The sequence below is a fragment of the Zeugodacus cucurbitae genome, chromosome 6, assembly GCF_028554725.1.
Source record: "Zeugodacus cucurbitae isolate PBARC_wt_2022May chromosome 6, idZeuCucr1.2, whole genome shotgun sequence".
Lineage (NCBI taxonomy): Eukaryota > Metazoa > Arthropoda > Insecta > Diptera > Tephritidae > Zeugodacus > Zeugodacus cucurbitae.
In genome coordinates, this window is record NC_071671.1 from 57,829,688 (window position 1) to 57,850,406 (window position 20,719).

At 35.8% G+C, this 20,719-nt stretch overlaps 1 protein-coding gene across 6 annotated transcripts in view; it reads right to left on the reverse strand.

The window, feature by feature from the left end:
- The window catches only part of LOC105217161 (ras-related protein Rab-32), a 32,572-nt gene that overhangs the window by 4,348 nt on the left and 7,505 nt on the right, over positions 1 to 20,719 (reverse strand). Inside the window, exon 1 of one of the 6 annotated variants that reach the window (XM_054234974.1) lies at positions 16,341 to 16,542. The exons of 4 other annotated variants lie outside the window; for them this stretch is intronic. Coding sequence is in view for 1 of the 2 variants with exons in the window: in XM_011192028.3 (XP_011190330.2) it covers positions 10 to 2,646 (2,637 nt within the window). In the remaining variant the exon portion in view is untranslated. Of the gene's footprint in view, positions 1 to 9; positions 3,520 to 16,340; positions 16,543 to 20,719 lie in introns of those variants that run through there. One more of the 6 variants, XM_011192028.3, reaches the window with a different exon arrangement.

A 20,719-nucleotide genomic window follows, 5' to 3' on the forward strand; every position in this document is an offset into this window, starting at 1 on the left:
GTGCCTTACCGGTTCCATATCCTGCTCCATGGTTAAATCGCCAAAAGCCGGCATCTGATTATCGCCTGAATCGTATTCCGAATCTACAGAGTACTCACTGCCAGGGGTTTTACTATATTTCAACTTCTCGTGACGTTGCTGAATTGTCTCGAAATCCTCGTCAAATGTTAACGGTTGCGATATGTAACGTATACGTCGACGACTGGACTCACTGTGAGAGTCGCTGCTCGGATTCGATTCGTATGAGCTGTGATCGTGCAAAGGACTATCGAATGATGTGGCCAGCGGACGTACCACGCTACCAACGGCAAAACGTACAGTTGGCTGTAAAGGAGGACCGTAATGTCTTTGTTCGTCCGGTTCGAAATCGTTACTTAACGCGTATCCTGGCAAATTGGGATTGCGTATATTATTGCCCGAATAATCGCTGGGTTGTGCACTTTCCGCCGAAGAAACGACGTCGTCTGCACCACTACTGCTCGCTGTGGTAACTGATTCGTCAGCTATGTACAGCAATGCTGCTGACTTGTCCGCATAGATGTCACTGTAGATGTCGGGGTCTGGTAAAATGACTTTACTCGATGATGGGTGACGATAATGTGCTGACGATGCTGATCGAGTTTCAGCTGGTGGTGTGGCAAGCGGTGTGCTCGTTGTTATTGTCGGTATGGAAGGTGGTGTATACGAAGGCGGTTGTTGGTGGTAATTTGACTGTGATGCATTCGATTGCAAAGAATGCGGCGGTGATGCGGTATCATCCAACAATAGTTGTGGTGCGACTAACACTTGGTGTTGCCGCTGTTCCTGACGTTGCGTTGTTTCGGTTTGTGGCAATTGCCTATCGATAGACGCGTGAGACTCCAATTGAAATTGTATCTGCTTTCGTATTGCCTCTAATGTTGCAACTGAATTGTCTGTCTTCTGGGTAGGCGCGTCTACTAGCGCAATTGTGGAGTTTGTGGGCTTCGTGTGGTTTTCTTCAACGGTGTCGGCATCTGCTATTGCAGTTACTGCTCCCTCATTTGTTGTTTTATCCGTTATGGGTATTGTTGGGGTTGCCAGCTTTGCTATTACGTTGCTGCGACTTGCGGACTGTGTGGTCGCCGACGCAGACGCTTTGGACGTAGCGGCACTAACTTCACCCTTCGTACCGAAGGATGTTAATACAGTTGGACTTGGTTTGGGAAAACGATGACCGCGTTGCAATGGATTTGCTGATGTGTGCATCAATTCGGTTTCAGCTTCTTCAGTTGGCTTTGTTGTATCAGCGCTGTTATCACTAACTTTGCTCGACACTTTCTTTGACGCACTTTTACTGCTTGCTTGATTAGTTGAGGATTTACCGCTTTTCGCGCGTTGTCTTTTACCAGCAACGGCTGCTGCTATACTAACTGCGCCGAAGCTCGACAACTGTTCACGTCCCAGCGTTGGTGAGGTGCGAGTGCTGCCTTTGCGTACAGCGCCTGTGCTGGTCGCCGCCGTCGGTTCTGCTATTTGAGGCTGCGCGTTGGTAGCTACCCGACTTGGTTTGGCAGGGGCGCGTTCGCTTGGTGGTGTATCACGTGTACTCTGTGTGATAACGAACTTCTCGTCCGTGGTTATTGTTGTTGTTCGTGTAGTAGAAGTTTTTTGTACTGTTGCAGCGGTTTGTTTTGGTGTTGCAGTTGGTACCGTACTGCCACTACTCGTGGTGGCAGTAGTCTTTATTATGGTTACTGCGGCTTCTTTAAGTGTACTCTTCTTCGTTTTGAGTTTCTTCTTCTTCTGGCCCGCTGCACTCTTTGGCGGCGATGCTACGACGTTTATATCTTCTGTTATCGTTGCAGGCGTTTGTACTACCTCCACGTCGCCACCAACACTTTCATGTGTACTCGGCTGCGTCTTATCTTCTATAGGTGAAAGATAATCCGTTTCGCTTGGTGCGCCCGTTACTGCAGTGACGTTAGTTTCAACAGCTAACTGTTGTTCCTCAACTGCTCTTTCGTTTAAATCTCGCACTGTAGTTTGCTGTGAATCGCTGAGCGTTATTGTTACCTTACGCTTTGTATGTGGCTCTGCAGTTTCTTCAACCGGTACGTGTGCGTCATCTATGACATCTACGTCTTCAACGGGTGTTTCTTCTTGACTACCCTGCACTAAATCACCTTCCTCATCTTCGTCAATGCTCTTCTTGGCACTATTTGATTTGGACTTCTTTAAACCGCCCAGCAAAAACCGTTTTGCTAACTTACTTTTCTTCTTGGGCTTGGATTCTGGCGATGGCGTTGCATTGGTATCACCCGTATCTTCACCGCCACTCGATAAAACCGTCTCAGGCGCTGAAACGATCTCGCATGAGTGTCCACCGGCTAGTGAACTTTCAGTGGACGTATCCTTCGAGATGGTTTGTTTTTTGCGACCCGAAAGTTTGCGTAATGCCGACGTAAAGCGCGAACGTGCCTTACTTTTACGTCGCGTTTCAGGATCTGATTGAACACATTCACGGTTGGCACTTACAGTTTTCCTACTTGTGCTCGCACTATCATTTGGCGTGTTAGTAGCCGTGCTCGGCAAATCGCTCGTAGGCGTGGTCGTCGTTTCAACTTTCGCTAAATCCAAATTTTCATCGTCCGTTAGTGTTGTTGGTTGAACTTCAACGTTTTGCATAGTATAACTGCTACTGCCTTACCGTTAGTTTTACGGTCAAAGCTTGCGCACACCTTCTACGTGACGTGCCACAAATCCTCACAACTTATTGCTGCCTTCGAACAGGCTTTCAGACTCTAAAGCATTCTTGTTTGAATCACCGTTAAAAAAGTATTAATCGATTTCGTCGTTTTTCACACTGTCAACCAGATTTTCTTTTATGAATGTTTGTACGTTGTATTTGTAGGGTTTCTGCTAATTTTAGCTAACTTTGGCACCATACGAAAAAATGTTCATATTCACATTAAAATTCAAGTAAACTTTCTCAAACAAAAAATTGCCACTAATTAACACGTTTACAACCAGAATTGAGTATCCTCAAACTTCAATACATATATATTCTATATGCGCACATCCTTTTTGAAATGCTGTTCTCAACTCAGCAGCATGTACAATTTGTAAATGGTAACATTTTCACTATTCACTGGGTCTTTGCCGCTTGTGTCAGCCAGCAATCTCAGTCAACCACCATTCAAATTCGCACTGAAATCACTGTGTTGTTCTGTAGGCTTTTATAAAGTTTTTACGAATGTTTAGTGCAAGTGCAACAGCGCGTTGTTGTGCCTGAACTGCGCTGAGCGCTATGCTATGATGTGTCCGCTAGTCGTCAGCGTAAGCCAACCGCAAAATGTTGCAGGTGTCTGTCTGTTGGGGGGATGATAAGACAGCTAATTCGTCTACATACAGCAGCAAGAATCGGGTGGTTTTCATTTCAACACTTTACACTGTTACACTTTGCGACTAAGTGCATTTCGATTTTAGTAATATTTTAAGCCTTTCAACAAACTTAGGTGCCGGAGTACACGGTAAAAAAAACACTTTGTGTACTGTGTAATGTTAAGTTTACTAAGTAAATTCCATAATTCTTCAAGAGATCAAAAATAATTTCAGTTCAAGAGTTTTTATTTTCTAAATCTGATGCTAATTTTTTTTGGTAAGAGAGATTATTCGATATTCTTGTTATCATTTTTATCTTCTCTCAATCGAAAGTTCATCGAGATGTACTCTTTAAATTCTCTACTTCCTGACATCTGATTCTTTCATAAGCTTATTATAAAGATCTAGCGACTATTAAACGGTTCAGCGAATTTAATGACCTCAATCGAATATTAGTCCATGTATTCTGTGGAGCTTAATTGAGTATTATATTTGAGATCTAGAAACAGAAAATACTCTATGAGTTTAAAATTTAGTGAGCACAATGGCTGTGCTTTGCTTTTTGATTATATTCAGTTTTCAACCATTTTTATTATATTTGCTATTTCCACATATAACCGGGGTTTTGCTATGAGTGTAGCGCCCTCTCATCCCTTACACCTCAACAATATTTAAGCGACAGTTTCGAGATTTTTACCGAATAAGCAAATTTTCTACTACACTTTATGTCACTCAAATGCTCGAGTGCTCAATAAAGTACATTCAAAGTTTTTTTGGCAGGAGAGATTATTCGATTCCCTCTCAATCGGAATTTCTTATAAATTTCTAGCAACTATTAAACGGTTCAGCGAATTTAATGATCTCAATCGACTCTTGGTCCATATATTCTGTAGAGCTTAATTGAGTATTATATTTGAGTTTCGAAAACGGAAAATAGTTGTGAGTACAAGAACTGACGAGCTCAATGGCTAAGCATTGATTTTTTATTATTTTTCGTTTTCAACCATTTCTACTCTATTTTATAGTTCCACCGGTTCCGGCTTTTAGTATGATTACAACGCCCATCCACCCCTTACACCTCAACAATATTTAAGCGACAGTTTTCGAGACAATTTTCTTTCTGTTTTTGATGTTATCATCGAATAAGCAAATTTTTCATGACTTGTATGTCACTCAAATGTTTGAGTGCTCAATAAAGTACACTCAAAGTATACTAGTCAACAATTTCGCTGATTTTGCAGGGTGTTGAATACAATATAAGAATTAGAAGAAAGCGCTGGGTTCTAAGTTTTGTATCACAAGCAATTTTCTGGAACTTTTAATTGAGTTAATTTTTAGTATAACTCATTAATAGCCTTTTCGCACAGCCAAATTAATTTCTACAGATTAGATTATAATTGAGAAACCAGTTTTTCCCTTTACACTGCCGGCTACTAGATAAACCATCAGTTGTTATATATTTTTTATACATTTTGTTGATTGCTATTTTATCAAAACCCACAATCATTATTTCCAGCAGCGACATCTACCGTCCAGTTGCAGTACACATATTTCAGCCAAATCTACAGCGTGGTCAACAACAAGCAGAGTTGCATTGCATTTTCAACTCAATTTGTGTTCGATTAAAAATTATTGTAGTAAAATAAGATTTTTATGATTTTTTTTCATAGTATGGTAAATCGATCTAAATCAGTGCTTTAATCGAGCAAAGACCGTTTAATTGATTAATAAACTTCTGTGCGAAAAGGCTATAAAACTCAAAGTGACAAATGAAATGTCAAAATAATTAAAATTTAGAAGATTAGAAGGAGAAGAACGAATTTTCGTGCAGATCATCAAGCTGAAGATGCTCAGATAACATATAAGAATTATTTTATTTTTTCACTCCAATTAGAAAATTATAATTTTCAGTGTAATTTTGAGAAATAGTTTTATTTTGTGTATTAAAACAAAAAAAAAACTGTTTTTTGTATATATTTTTAAACTATTTAAAAATAATATTAATTAATTTTGAGCCAAAATAATGAGTAAAAATCCAAATTTGAGTTTCACTCATTTATATTCTCTATTGTCAATTAGCCCTTCGATACCTCTTTACTACACACAAAGATGAAAGTGATTTATATATAATATATATATGTACATACATTATATATAAATATTCTACATACTTACATATTTGTTTATTGGAACTCATATACTTGGGTTACTCATTTCGGCGAACTACAAAAAGTGGTCTAAATATGGTTTATTGAGTGCATTTGAGAATGACAGAAAAAGTTCAAGGCATAGGACGTGCATACGTTTATCAATAGAGTTAATTTAGAAGGCTTATCACATATTTTGTTGAGAAAAAAATATTTCTAGATGCAAATGCATACATTTATACACATACATATGTATAGTATGTACAACATACTTTGTTGTACTAATAAATATAAGTCCGTTTGAAAATACCGCGTCTGGTTGCAAATAATTGACTTCACTGTATTAATTAAGTAGTCGGATGATCTATGAAATGTGGCATTAACATTATTTCTTTGGCGATAAAATGCAGGGTCAACATTTAATGTGTTGGGCGTGAATATGCAACTGATTGCAAGTATGCAATACGATAGTATTATTATTAATCATTGAAAATAATTCCATTTACGCATGTTATATTAAATCAATAACTGTCTATTAATTCATTAATGTAAATATTATATATTAGCATTGACACATGCGGAGAACTCAACTCATGAATGATGGCAAACTACATTTTTACCCTACACCAGAGCGAGACGCGAAAAGATGTTTAGAAATCCACTAGTTGAATAGTTACTAAAGCTTATAGTGAATGAAAATCGAAAAATGGAAGTTATTGGAGATTTTGAGCTAATTGTAGATCTCTAAAAGTTTTTAAACTTGTCGCAAGATCCTACATACCCAAGGTATATCACAAGAAGTCTAGAGAACTCTTCGCCCTCAGTAAGCGCAATATTTTCTTAGTCATAGGGCTTCTATCTGGACATTGTTTCAACGGGATTCACGCGCTCAAACTAAACATTTTAGTGGATCATAGCTGCAGAAGCTGCTTTGAGGATGGCGAGGTAGAATCTTCTAAATATTTATTTTGGGAATGACCCGCCTTGGCGAGATCTATGTAAAAGTTTCTTGGATCTCAATTCTTGTACATACTCGCGAATTAGCAGATGTAGAAGTAAAATATCTCAGGTAGGTTCTTGGCGCTTTGTAGATTCTTAAATTTAATTGAGGGCGTACATTTTTTTTTCATTACAAAGGTCTATCCTTATTAGTCTCCGCTGATGAGGTACAGCTATTGAACCTAACCTAACCGATTTAAAACACTTTCCAGCTTTAATTGAAAAGCTCAATCTACATTGGGATCGATTTTTCTTAGAGCTTCTAGTAGTTTCCAAAAATCTAATACCTGCGTTATGCATTTTACCGGGCTCTTCCTATTTGTAGTACACAGCCTTATATTATACTATAAAAATATCGTATTATTCTGACCGTCTAAGGGGTTTTAATTCGAGACTTTGGCAATTCGGTCTGCGGGCGTTGCCTATATATTTTTTTCATTCTAAATGCTTTCAAGATCTGCCTTGAGTGAAAATCTATTAACCAACCCGTTTTTAACAAACTCTGTTTTTAATGATTATTTACAAAACCTTGCTCGTGATATTCTTCAATTTACAACAGGGTATATTTAAGTACACAAAACATGTTTATTTTTAACAACAATGTAAGTAACTGTTAAACTGCTTATCTAAAGTTTTGAAATCAAATCTCTATAATACGAGTACAGGCACACGCCCACTCATACTGCACGGTTAGCATCTTTAGTTACTGAGCAGCAGGCGAACTTTGTAATGCGGAATTACAGAAAATTTTAGATATGCAAACTTAAATACCCCGTTGGAGCTCAAATCGAAACTTCGAATAATTGGTTTACTCTTACAACCTTTTTTGAAGTTGTAAAGACGATCCACCCTTTCGATATACATATATTATAAGATTTTTCTTCTCATAACACATACAACTAAAACACTTTATCACCCAGCTAATGCTAACTCCAAACGTCAAAACCAGTTGCTGTCATTCTCTTCAAATCGAGTCCAACAGGGTTTGCCCCTTTAAGTGTATTTGCAAGCATTGATGCATTCGTATGAATTGTAAACGATCATTGACGCATAAAGGGCGACAACAACCGACATTACTATGGCTTCCTCACTGCAATAGTAGCGCATAGCATATCTAACGTTAGTTAATATGAGCAAATACGATATTTCCGATCAGTTATTGTTACTCTGAACGCATGTACTTACCGATATTTGTATACCGCATCACATGTGGGTATGTATCATTTCACTATGAGTACAGTTCTTAATGATAAGCGAACGCCTTATTTTCTGTATGATTGACAACTAAGGTTAGTAAGAAGGGAGACAAACAATATGTGTGCATAAACATGTGCTAATTCTGGAATTTAGTATGATTGCAATAAGAGATTGTTTTAGTTTATTCTTAATGTACATATTTCTCAAATACGCAGTTTGTATGTGCATATGTATGGGTGACAGTCTGTAGATAACATACTCTATGACTACAATCCAGTTCACCACTAAGGTATAGTGCAAGTGTTAGAAAGATTACCCTTTCATTGGAAAACCATTTTCCATCTCTCCTTATTACTATTGCCGCTGCTTACTAACTTATAAGCTGAAAGCTTTACTTGGTTTGTGAGATAGTGCTGTAAACACAAAATGATTTCCATTAAGAGGGTGGCTGCTTAACTCAGTGACCTTTTCGAAAATATTTTTATCCCGAAAATGAATTAATTGTGGAAATAAGAGAATAGCTGGTCAACTGATTAAAATTGTAGCTGCCTTCGATGCGTCAAGCTTTGGAGAAGAGCGATTCGAACAAACAATACCAAATATCCAAACAAACTGACAGTATTTTCGGTGTAACCTTGCACTAATATGTCCTCTTAGGTGTGCGGAAAGCGTTCCGCTACTTTCTTTGATGGAGAAATGCTTAAATCTGTACAATAAACATTTAGGGAATCTTTTAGTTTCGAGTAGTGAACATGCTTTCTACATAACAATTGCAATTTATTTCAAGTTAAAATAGTAGATATTGAGACTTCTTCTTTGAATGCTGTGCTATTGAGGAACCCGAATACCCAACGATGGAGCCCTAGCTAAACCTCTAGAATGTCACATGCCGAACTCTTTCCAATCTTCCCTTGCCTCAGTCGTGACACAATGGTATCTATTAAAAGTGGGTATACTGGAGGAGTACAATCTTCTACAAGAGTGTACAGCTGCTGGCGTATGCCGGTGATATTGATATCATCGGAAGCAACAACCGCGCCGTTTGTTCTGCTTTTTCCAGACTAGATAAAGAAGCGAAGCGTATGGGTCTGGTGGTGAACGAGGACAAGACGAAATATCTCCTGTCATCAAACAAACAGTCAGCGCACTCGCGTCTTGGCTCCCACGTCACTGCTGACAGTTATACCTTTGAAGAAGTAGATAGTTTCGTCTACTTGGGAACCAGCGTTAACAACACCAACAATGTCAGCCTTGAAATCCAACGCAGAATCACTTTTGCCAACAGGTGTTACTTTGGACTGAGTAGGCAATTGAACAGGAAAGTCCTCTCTCGACGAACAAAAATCAAACTCTACAAGTCGCTCATTATTCCCGTCCTGATGTATGGCGCCGAAGCGTGGGCGATGACAACATCCGATGAGACGACTCTCGGGGTTTTCGAGAGAAAGGTTTTGCGTATGGCTTATGGTCCTCTGAACATTGGCAACGGCGAATACCGCAGACGATGGAACGATGAGCTGTACGATTTATACGACGACATTGACATAGTTCAGCGAATAAAAAGACAGCGGCTACGCTGGCTAGGTCATGTTGTACGATTGGATGAAAACACTCCAGCTCTGAAAGTGTTCGATGCAGTACCCGCTGGAGGAGGCCGCGGAAGAGGACGACCTCCACTCCGGTGGAAAGACCAAGTGCAAAGTGACCTGGCTTCACTTGGTGTTTCCAGTTGGCGCCAAAAAGCAAAAAGGAGGAACGAGTGGCGCGCTCTGGTGGATTCGGCTATAATCGCTTAAGCGGTTTCTACGCCATATATGTATATATATATATATATATATATATAGCGGGTACTGCATCGAACACTTTCAGAGCTGGAGTGTTTTCATCCATTCGTACAACATGTATATATATATATATATATATATATATATATATATACTGAAGGAGGGTGCAACAGGGATTTTTGCCGATTAAAAAGGTAAAACTATAACTGGTCTATAATCCGTAAAACAATATTTGGTAGCATTGAAGATAGTGGTTATACCACATCGAGGAGATATCCGCATACTCTCTTGTATCGAATTCAAATCGATGAAATTGTTGTTGATTTTCCATGCAAATTTTTTGAGAAACAGAGAATTGAAAAAACTATTCTGCATTTATACAATTAATAAACATTTTAAACAAGTAAGGAAGGGGTAAGTTCGGGTATCGCCAAACATTTTATATAGTCTCACAGTTTATTTATTTAATTTTATTAATATAACAAACAATTTGACCCACATATTCGGCATATATATGGTATATAGTCCATTGAAAGACATATTATTAGAAGAAAAATATTCCCTCTGAATTTCTTCAAAATATCTGAGAGACTTACCTATATTTTCGATAAAAAATTTTTTAGAAGCGCTGAGGTCCTCATATTCGTTATATAGGGTTTTGAAAACTTATGGACCGATTTCGACGATTTTTAGAATTGCGATGCCACTCTTTAAATGCGGTAGCTTCACTAGTGCTTACTTTATATACTGTAAAGTAAACGGTTCAGATTGACTTCAAAGTTCTGATATATGGGAAGTTGCCGTGGTTGTGAACCGATTTGGACTATTTTCACAACACACCATTGGAACTACGCCCAATTAAAATTTTGTATACCATTTTGAGTGCAGCTCTTCTGTACCATCTTTATAATGAAATTTAAGGTCTCTAGTGATTTCCCTTACTGAGTTAAAGCATTTTTAGTAGTTTTCAACATAACTTTTGTATGGGAGGTGGGCGTGGTTATAATCCGATTTCCTCCATTTTTGGACTGTGTAAGGTAGTACCTAAAACAAAGTTCTAGTATCTAGTATCTAATATCTAGTTTCAGTGATATAGCTTTAGTAGTTTACGAGATATGTACAAAAAACTTAATAGGGGGCGGGCCCACGCCCACTTCCCCAAAAAAATTACATCCACATATGCCCCTTCATAGTGCGATTTTAGGATTTGAACTTTACTCGTCACCCTGATCATTTCGGTATATATAACCCTATACCTAACTCGTTTAGTTTTAGGACTTACCACCAACCGTTATGTGAACAAAACTATAATACTCTCTTAGCAACTTTTGTTGCGAGAGTATAGAAATCAAATAGAAATCATTTATCATTTATACGCACTTTCCAAAATATAAAAATATATTTCACCATACCAAAAATAATAAACGAATTCCTTGATACACACATATGTAGACTTAAATTTCTTAGTTTACCACTATGACCCAATCATTTAGTTACCCCAACTTGTGTTACATCAATCAATAGTTGATTAACTAATAAATTTATATTTTTAGATGTGGTTAAGTACCATACCACACAGCAGTATATTAAGTTTCACTGTGGTTACTGCATAACTTTTGCTCTGTTTATTGCGAGTATGTATCTACGAGTATTGTGAAATGAGTTGCGAGTTCAGAGACTTAAATGTGGGTATTAATGGATGGAGGTATATTTTATAGTAACTTGAAAGGAAATAATAATAGGAATTTAGGAATTATTTAAAGGAAAATCTCACGCCACAAATCGTCATAAAAATTTTTGATATGATAGCGAGCGATTTTATTTTCAAATCAAGTTTAGAGAAACAGTTTATTCAAACTTATTAATCATCCTGACTATACTTCGCTCTGTACAATAAGTTAGTAGCAACTAAACACAAGTACATTACTTTCGAATTTATCTCTTCGCTTTATGTGAAACTTTAATACTGAGATGAGTGCATATAAATTTCATTTGTTGAAGATTCCTTGAAAAACAAATATAAATATATTTCTAATAAAATTTTTATTATAAGAGCATATATTAAGGAACTTAACTTGGTTTACTTGAAGGCCAAATCTAAATGGCTATCTTGTCTCGACGAAGAGGCGTCATACTACATACATACATATGTATTATATTTATATGTGTCAGTATATATGAAAGTCATCTTCAAAACAATAATATTCTTGTATTCAAATGAAAGAAATATTTAAAGGTTGAGTCAACCCACATACCTATACATAAGTATATAAATTCTTCCGTTCTAGGAGTAAACAACCTCATACTCGTAAGAGTATCAATGCAAATTGGTGTATAGGGAAATTAAAGTCAGAGTATTTACAAAATCATATGAAGGGTGTACAAAAAAATAACGGGAATTTTCATTTTTGAAAAAAAAAAATTATTTATTCATTCGTCTACATTAATGTTGGCGCCTTCAAAGTAGCGCTTCTTCCGATCAACATCGAAATACTTCTCATATTCGATTTTTGTGATAGCTCTATTAGCGATTTATCGTATGCTTGTAAAACGAAGGCCCTTAAGGTTCTGTTAATTTATGAAAATAGAAAAAAGTCGCACAGAGTAAAGTCTGGACGAAGTGTGAGCGTTTAACAATCGAAAAATGGCCAAGTTCATAAGAAGGGGTCTAATCTTAGTGGCTGCTACAGACAGAGTAAGCAATGAATATAGCTAAATATTGTACTGTTGGGTATAATAATATAATAAAAAATAAAAAAAAATTGGCAATTGGACTTTTGGACAATTTTAAAATTCCCGTTATTTTTTGAACACCTCACGTAATATATATCTTATATAAAAATCCATGTAAATACTATGTTCCAAACTTTATTTTGTATATTCGCACACTTGCTATTTGCTAAATACACGCATACGTATGTGTATAAAGCGTATTTTTTTAGAGAAAAGGATTCTTCCATCTACTTTTAATATAGTAAACTGCACATAACCTCCAAAACTTGTGCTTATTTTGACGACTAACTTTCTACCGAATTCCATACCTCTAAAACTACCCTTTATGCATATAAATATGTAAAAAGTCGATTAACCCAAAACCAACATTGCAGAAGCAGTGTAAGGAAAATGCTTTTAGTTTTAAGATAAAGGCGCTTGACTTAGTTCGTATTGAAATCAACAACTTTGAAAGCTAATATATAAACACACACTTACACTCACACAACTGTGCATATGTGTTTTCAATATTAACCGCACCTCAAACGCCGTTAAAAGTGAAAAGGAGTAGTCTCCATACCTATGCTCTGTATACGCTTAAGAAGTGTCCTAGTTTAGTGCTCAGCAAGCGCTAGCATGTTTATCCGCTGATGGCCATCTAAAGATTAGCTTTGTGTATTTATTTAGAAATCTATATATACCTGCCAGCTCCATTCAGAGTGTATGTATAGAAATATAAACAAATTTAAATACATACACTTGTGTATATCGAAAAATATGCGAAATTCTTACTCTTTCAAAGCTGAACTCCTTTTCACTCAGAAATATTGCCAGCTTAAGCATTTAAATTGCGTTTGACAGCGGTAATATTTTCATACGCGCATTAATAGGTTTTTATGACCTCATTTCATTTAAACATTCTACTTCTGAAACATATTCATTCGAAAGTACTAAGAGGCATTTGAAAAGTTGTTACTTTTAATGGTGCATAACCTATTTATTTTCAATACAGTCATACTTATTTACATTTGAATAGTAAGAGGCCATTAGTTGCTTTAGCTAACGGGACTACCCTTTTGTGTGTCGTTGAGTGAAAGCCTTCGAAGAAAAAAATCCAAAATTTATAGCAAAAGTTTCATCAAACAGTGATTTCAATAATAAATTAGCAGCGTTACTCATACGACATGTTGTGCATGTCCTAAATGTTAAATACATTAATACGATTATTATTATAGGCTATTAGAGTCACCATTATGCAGGAGGTCGATTTATTTTATTGAATTATGACCTATGACTTTGTGCCATGAAGCCATCATATGTTGGGATGATCCGTAAGAAAAAAGATGTCTCTAATGGCGCAACATAAGGAGTCGCAACGTCCAGGCGCCACTGAAGTACGATATAATTTTACTCTCGCAACAAAGTTGCTAAAGAGAGTTTTGTTCACATAACGGTTGTTTGTGTCACCCGGAAATAAAAGAGTTAGATATGGGGTTATATATATATAAATGATCAGGTTGACAAGTGGAGTTGAAATCCGGTTGTCTGTCTTTCGATCTATCCGTGCAAGCGATAACTTAAAAATAAATTTAAAATTTAGAAAATTTAGAAATCTTAATGAAACTTGGTACACATATTCCTTAGCCTAAGGAGGTTAGCATTGAAAATTGACGTAATCGGACCATTGACACGCCCACTGAATACATATAAAGCGCCATAACTATGCCATAAATAGAGTTACATATCTCGTAAACTACTATAGCTACATATATTCACCTTTCTAGGGTCGTTTCTTTTAGCCATTTAATTATATAGTTCAAAATAGAAGAAATCGAATTATAACCACGCCCATCTCCTATAGAAAGGTTATGTTGAAAACTATTAAAAATGCTTCAATTCAATAGGGAAAAACACTAGAAACCTTACATACCATGGTAAAGATGGTACAGAAGAGTTGCACTCAAATTGGTATACAGAAATTGAAATGGGCGTGGCTCTGCCCACTTATGGCTCAAAAACCTTATGCATCCCAATGATGTGTTTTGAAAATGGGCCAAATCGATTGATTGATAAGCCACTTCCCACAGACCAGAACTTTGAAGTCGATTTGAATCATTTACTTTACAATATATAAAGTAAGCACTAGTGAAGATATCGGAACAAAACTATGCACAAATATTGAATTTGTAATGTGACATCACCCTTCTTGTCAAAATAGGAACATACGCTTTCAAGGCCCCCTGTATCGAACAAGAGGACCTCAGTGCTTCTAATAAATTTTTTACCGATAATATGAAATATGATATTAGATATTTTGAAGAAATTAAGAGGGAAGATTTTTCTTCTAACGGGTGATTTTTTTGAGGTTAGGATTTTCATGCATTAGTATTTGACAGATCACGTGGGATTTCAGACATGGTGTCAAAGAGAAAGATGCTCAGTATGCTTTGACATTTCATCATGAATAGACTTACTAACGAGCAACGCTTGCAAATCATTGAATTTTATTACCAAAATCAGTGTTCGGTTCGAAATGTTTTTTATCGACAAATTTTGTTCAGCGATGAGGCTCATTTCTGGTTGAATGGCTACGTAAATAAGCAAAATTGCCGCATTTGGGGTGAAGAGCAACCAGAAGCCGTTCAAGAACTGCCCATGCATCCCGAAAAATGCACTGTTTGGTGTGGTTTGTACGCTGGTGGAATCATTGGACCGTATTTTTTCAAAGATGCTGTTGGACGCAACGTTACGGTGAATGGCGATCGCTATCGTTCGATGCTAACAAACTTTTTGTTGCCAAAAATGGAAGAACTGAACTTGGTTGACATGTGGTTTCAACAAGATGGCGCTACATGCCACACAGCTCGCGATTCTATGGCCATTTTGAGGGAAAACTTCGGAGAACAATTCATCTCAAGAAATGGACCCGTAAGTTGGCCACCAAGATCATGCGATTTAACGCCTTTAGACTATTTTTTGTGGGGCTACGTCAAGTCTAAAGTCTACAGAAATAAGCCAGCAACTATTCCAGCTTTGGAAGACAACATTTCCGAAGAAATTCGGGCTATTCCGGCCGAAATGCTCGAAAAAGTTGCCCAAAATTGGACTTTCCGAATGGACCACCTAAGACGCAGCCGCGGTCAACATTTAAATGAAATTATCTTCAAAAAGTAAATGTCATGAACCAATCTAACGTTTCAAATAAAGAACCGATGAGATTTTGCAAATTTTATGCGTTATCAAGCTCTTAAAAAATCACCCTTTAATAATAAAAAAAAATATGTCCCCGTGCCAAAATTTTTTGGGTTCATATTTTCATTGGACTTTTTACCATATACATATATCGATTAATATGTAAAATTATTATAATTACAATGAATGGTCATATATAATTCTTCGTGAATTCTTGACCAAAAGCAAGCAGACATGGCTCTGTACGATCTTCGTTTTACAACCATAGATGAAATCGCTGATAGAGCACATTTGAGATAGCCTTTATATCCCAAAAATGGAGTTTGAGAAGTGTTTCGACGATTGGAAGAAACGCTGGTATAAGTATATAAAATCGAATGGGAACTACTTTGAAGGAGATAACATTAATGTAGATGAACAAATACTTTTTAAAATTATTATAATTCCCGCTATTTTTTAAACAGACCTCGTACATAAGTTATGTTCGATTCGACACTTTTCTATTCACTATGTATGAAAACCTCTTCAGTTGTGTACGGTGGGGCTTTTGTGTTGAAAATTACGAGCTAATTTAGATTTTTTGGTATGATATCTCAATATTTATTTATGCTATCTGGATATAATCGGTCTTGTTCTAGTCAGTTATGCGCTGAGAAGATAATCGATTTTTTTATTGACATTTAACAGCATATAAGTTTCGCATCTTCAGCGGTTTCAAAATAGTTATTTCACTTAGGAATAGCAAAAGAATAACTCTACATTCTTGCGATGAAGATACTATACTATATCTCGCTGCACATTGAGATAAAAAATAACTATCGACAACGCAATACATTAAGCTTATAATCTTGGTGCCGAGTGCAGGAGTCTATGGAATATGTATGGTATGATGTTACGTACTCGTATTTGAAAAGTTAAATCCGTTGTCAGTTATGATTATGAGTGATAACTATTTCATTCTACATACCTAGGTAGGTTTCGTCGTCGTTGGCGTCTACATAAATCATCTACGAAAATCTCACTTTTATCATAATCGTTTTAGATTGGATTAGTTACTATTCACTTTCCAAATGATAACGCTCAACGTACAATTACTAACCACATACAATCTTTCGTGTTATTCCGTTATGTCCACTTTGCGCTCGCTCTCAATGCAAAACTACTTAGGTATGAAGATGTTTCTAGTTCTACTTAACGTTTAGCGACTAACTACCTCGCCTAGTATTTAGCATTTATTATTACCAGTTTGTTGAACCACAGACACCAACAAGTTGTTTACTTTAAAAATTATCTTTAATTGTTATAAATAATGCACAGGCATTCCATGGAAATATGGGTGAACGCGTAATGCATGGGTAATAAATATAACTAAGCACTCACGTTCATCTTTAATAAACGCTGTACTATTTATTTTATAGTGCTTCATGCATATACTTATGTATGTAGTTTTGCGATTGTAAACTTTAAGTGCAACAGATTATAAAATAAATAGAACTTTACGTACATATTTGCATATTCACGCCGTTGCCAGACAGAATAGTCTGGACACAGACACTTCTTTACGTATTCCGGAAGGTCTCGACGAAGTTACACACCTAACTGTATAAAACAATTAAACTGGTTTTAGTAAATTCGAAGTAAAAAAGTATTTTGGTGGTTAAATTGTACTTGTATTTATTACTTACTTACTTAAGTATATGTTTACATACAAACTCGTATCTATATTTAATTATAGATGTTTATGTAATATTTATATTCTGATTGATAACACTGACTTTAATCGCTTTGTTTTCTTTACCAAAGAAGAGACAATAGCTTGTTGACTCATATATATGTAGTTTGCTGAAATCAATAAATTTCGAAATTGTTCTATAACGGTATATAAATTTCTTGAATGAGAGGCTTTATTGTAATTTTCCTCGCTTAAATTTATTATTATATTTCCATCATCATTATCAATAATCTAAATTTATTATATTCCCTTCAAAATAGGCCCTTTCTAAGGCAATACACTACTTCCAACGAATAATCCAATCAACGAAACACTTTTTACAGCTAAATTCCGGGATGGCCTTCAGTACTCGTTGCGAATTAGTTTTGATGTCTTCAATTCTCTCAAAACGGGTAATTTCAGTTTGGAAACAGGAAAAAGTCACACGGGGCCATATTCGAAAAGTACGGTGGTTGTTCGATGATATTTGTTGAATTTTTATTCAAAAACTCTTGCACAATGATCGCTTTGTGCGCTGGTGCATTATCGTGGTGAAAAGTCCAACTGTTAATTCCGCCATAAATCTGGTCTTTTGCGTCAACATTCTCTCCCAAACGCTTCATAACGCCAATATAATATTCTTTATTGATGGTTTTGCCCTCCGTTAAGAATTCCGAATGAACAACACCGCGAATATCGAAGAAAAAGCTCAGCATCACCTTGATTTTCGATTTGCTTTGGCGCGGTTTTTTCGATTTCGGCTAATTTTTGTCGCGCCATTCAGAAGATATTTGACTTGTTTGCATGTCGTACTCGAAAACCCATGTCTCGTCACCAGTTATGATGCGTTCGATGAACGTTGGATCGGAATTTACGCGTTCAAGCATGTCTTCAGCCACCAGCCATGTCTTCAGCACCAATCGCGTTGCGACTTTCCGCATACCTAAAACATCAACCAAAATATGACGAGCGGTCTCATGAGACATGTCCATTATTTGGGCTATCTCTCGCAAACTATAATGAGGATTTTCAAACACCATTTGCTTTATTTTATCGACGTTTCCTTCAGTTGAAGAGGTCGAAGGCCGTCCTGAATCGTTCACTTCTTCTCGCTCCTCTTTGAACGATTTATACCAATCGTAAGCATGAGTTTTCGACATGGTTGAATCACCAATTGTTTTTTTTTTCAACATTTCCAACGTTTTAGCACAAGAAATTTCGTTTGAAACACAAAATTTAACATAAACTCTTTGTGTCAAGCATAACTATAGTATCGGATGTGGGCGTGGTTATTACCTGATCGCTAATTCCCATAGTATAGTACTATAGTGATCGTAAAAATCAATGTTACATCAAGTTTATTTAATATTCATAGTTTTTGAGATAGTTTCAATAAATAATATTAGACGGCGGGTCATGTCCACTCGTCAACAAAATATCAAACAATTATATGTGGTTTTGGCATTTATCAATTTTGTGGGAGTAGTAATGTCTCGCCCGATTCCCTCAATTCATATGTAATAACAACCTCTGAAGGGACCGGAAACCAATTTACCAAATTTCATGTAATATTGATCAATTTAATTATATTATCAAAGATTTGTATTGATAATGTTTTTTGTGATATTTTGTAGTTATATTATATACATTTTATTTTACAAAAACTTGTTATATACGCACATAAATTAACCAATTTAATCTCTATTTTATTTCAGTCAACACAATGCTTTGGTGAGTCAATTCCATTTTAAACGATTTTTTCTATTATCAAACAAAATTTTATATTTTTAATGTATTTGCCCTTAACCAAAAATAGTTGTAAGACTTAATTGTTAAAGCTTCAAAGTTTTTGGGGTATGCAAAATTAATGACTATATTTTACCACACTTTATAAAAAGGTTAATTATAATTTTACCATTAAGATAATTGTGTGATGAAAGTGCGTTGAAAAAGCATTGGAAACAAACGCTTAGCTAAGAGTTGTATTATACATATTTACGTGAATGCTTAAGCAGAAAATTAACAAAAGAGTTAAATGCAAATAGCCGCACAAACACAATGGTACAGTGAACTTCAGTTAAAAGGAATCACGTTGTGCTATTCTTTTGGAAAGCTGAATTTCTGCTTAAAAATTTTAGTTATGCTCCAAATGAAAAGTTCGAGTTTCTTTTGTTCATTTTATTCTTTATAAAAGTTCATTAAAATTAATGACGTAGACCTAGGCATTAATTGTTAATATTAGTATACTTTAACTGAATTTCACTGTAATCACATTTGCTTTACGCTCAACAACAACGGCAATATGAACATCGAAACATTTAACGAAAAGCATGTAATAAAAGTAAAATAATCGATTGACATTGGAAATCAACTATTTCTTATTTGATTATTCACCACACTGCATACAAAAATAACACACAAGGTCAAAGGTCAATTAGCAGCTCATGCTGGGCGTAGATAATGCAGACCCAGTGGAGGTGTTTTAATATGCTATAATAGCATAAAACCACCATAAAACCCACTGAACGATATTGGAAATGCAATATTGCATGTCTTCAAGCGATTATTGCATAAAAATATTAAAAAAAAATTAAAAATATATCGTATGTGCCCGCACATGCACGTATTACAACCGACTGCTAACACTTTCTCATAAAAGTTGGCACGTCATGTGCATGTCATATTCGTCATTTCATTTTCGCTATGTTAATTAAGACTTGCACAATGTGAATACGTAAATATGTATGTATGTATACATATATATTTTGTACTTATGCGTTTGCAATCATGCAACTGTTTATTTATTTTTTATACACTCGCAACATGCTGCACGGAGTATAATAGTTTTGTTCACCTAACGGTTGCTTGTAACAGCTAAAACGAAATGAGTAGAGTCATATATTTATATTGAAATTATCAGAATGACGAGACTAGTTGAAATATGGATGTCTGCATGCCATGCAAGCGATAACTTGAGATCAGGGTGTTGATCATACACGTATTCTTCCCTAGCATCATGGGAAAGTTGGTATTAAAGGCCCACTAAATAGCGTTTAGTAAAAAAATTTCTTGCCAAAAAACATTTGTTGCCCGCACAGCGGTTGCTTATTTTCACATAAATTAATTAAAAATCAAAATTTTGAGAAAATTCGAATTTTCAAAATTCAGCCTGACCAACTCCTTTCATTCAAATTACAATAGATTACTCAAATTTTCGAATATCTTTATGAAATTTTAAGCGTTATCAAGCTCATTGCTTATATTTTTTAAAAATTAAAATTTAAACATTTGTTCCCCTTCATGAAAATACTCAAAAGTGCAATAGTAATGAATTTAAGGAATTTCAATCTCTATGCTTCATTGCCCATAACTCTGTAAAATTTAATGCTACGTGACTTGAAATGATAGCAAACAGTAGCTTAGAGAATCTACTATAGAAATAAACTTAGACTAATTTTCAAAGAATTTTGAGGATAATTTTCAAAACATTCACACATTTCAGTAAATTCCTAAAATTGTCATCTCTTTTAGTTTTTTACTAATATATAGAACAAGTTTTACATCCTGAAAAAATTAAAAAAAACTGACCCCACGTCCACTCAAAACGTAAATAAACCAGACTTCACGAGACCCAT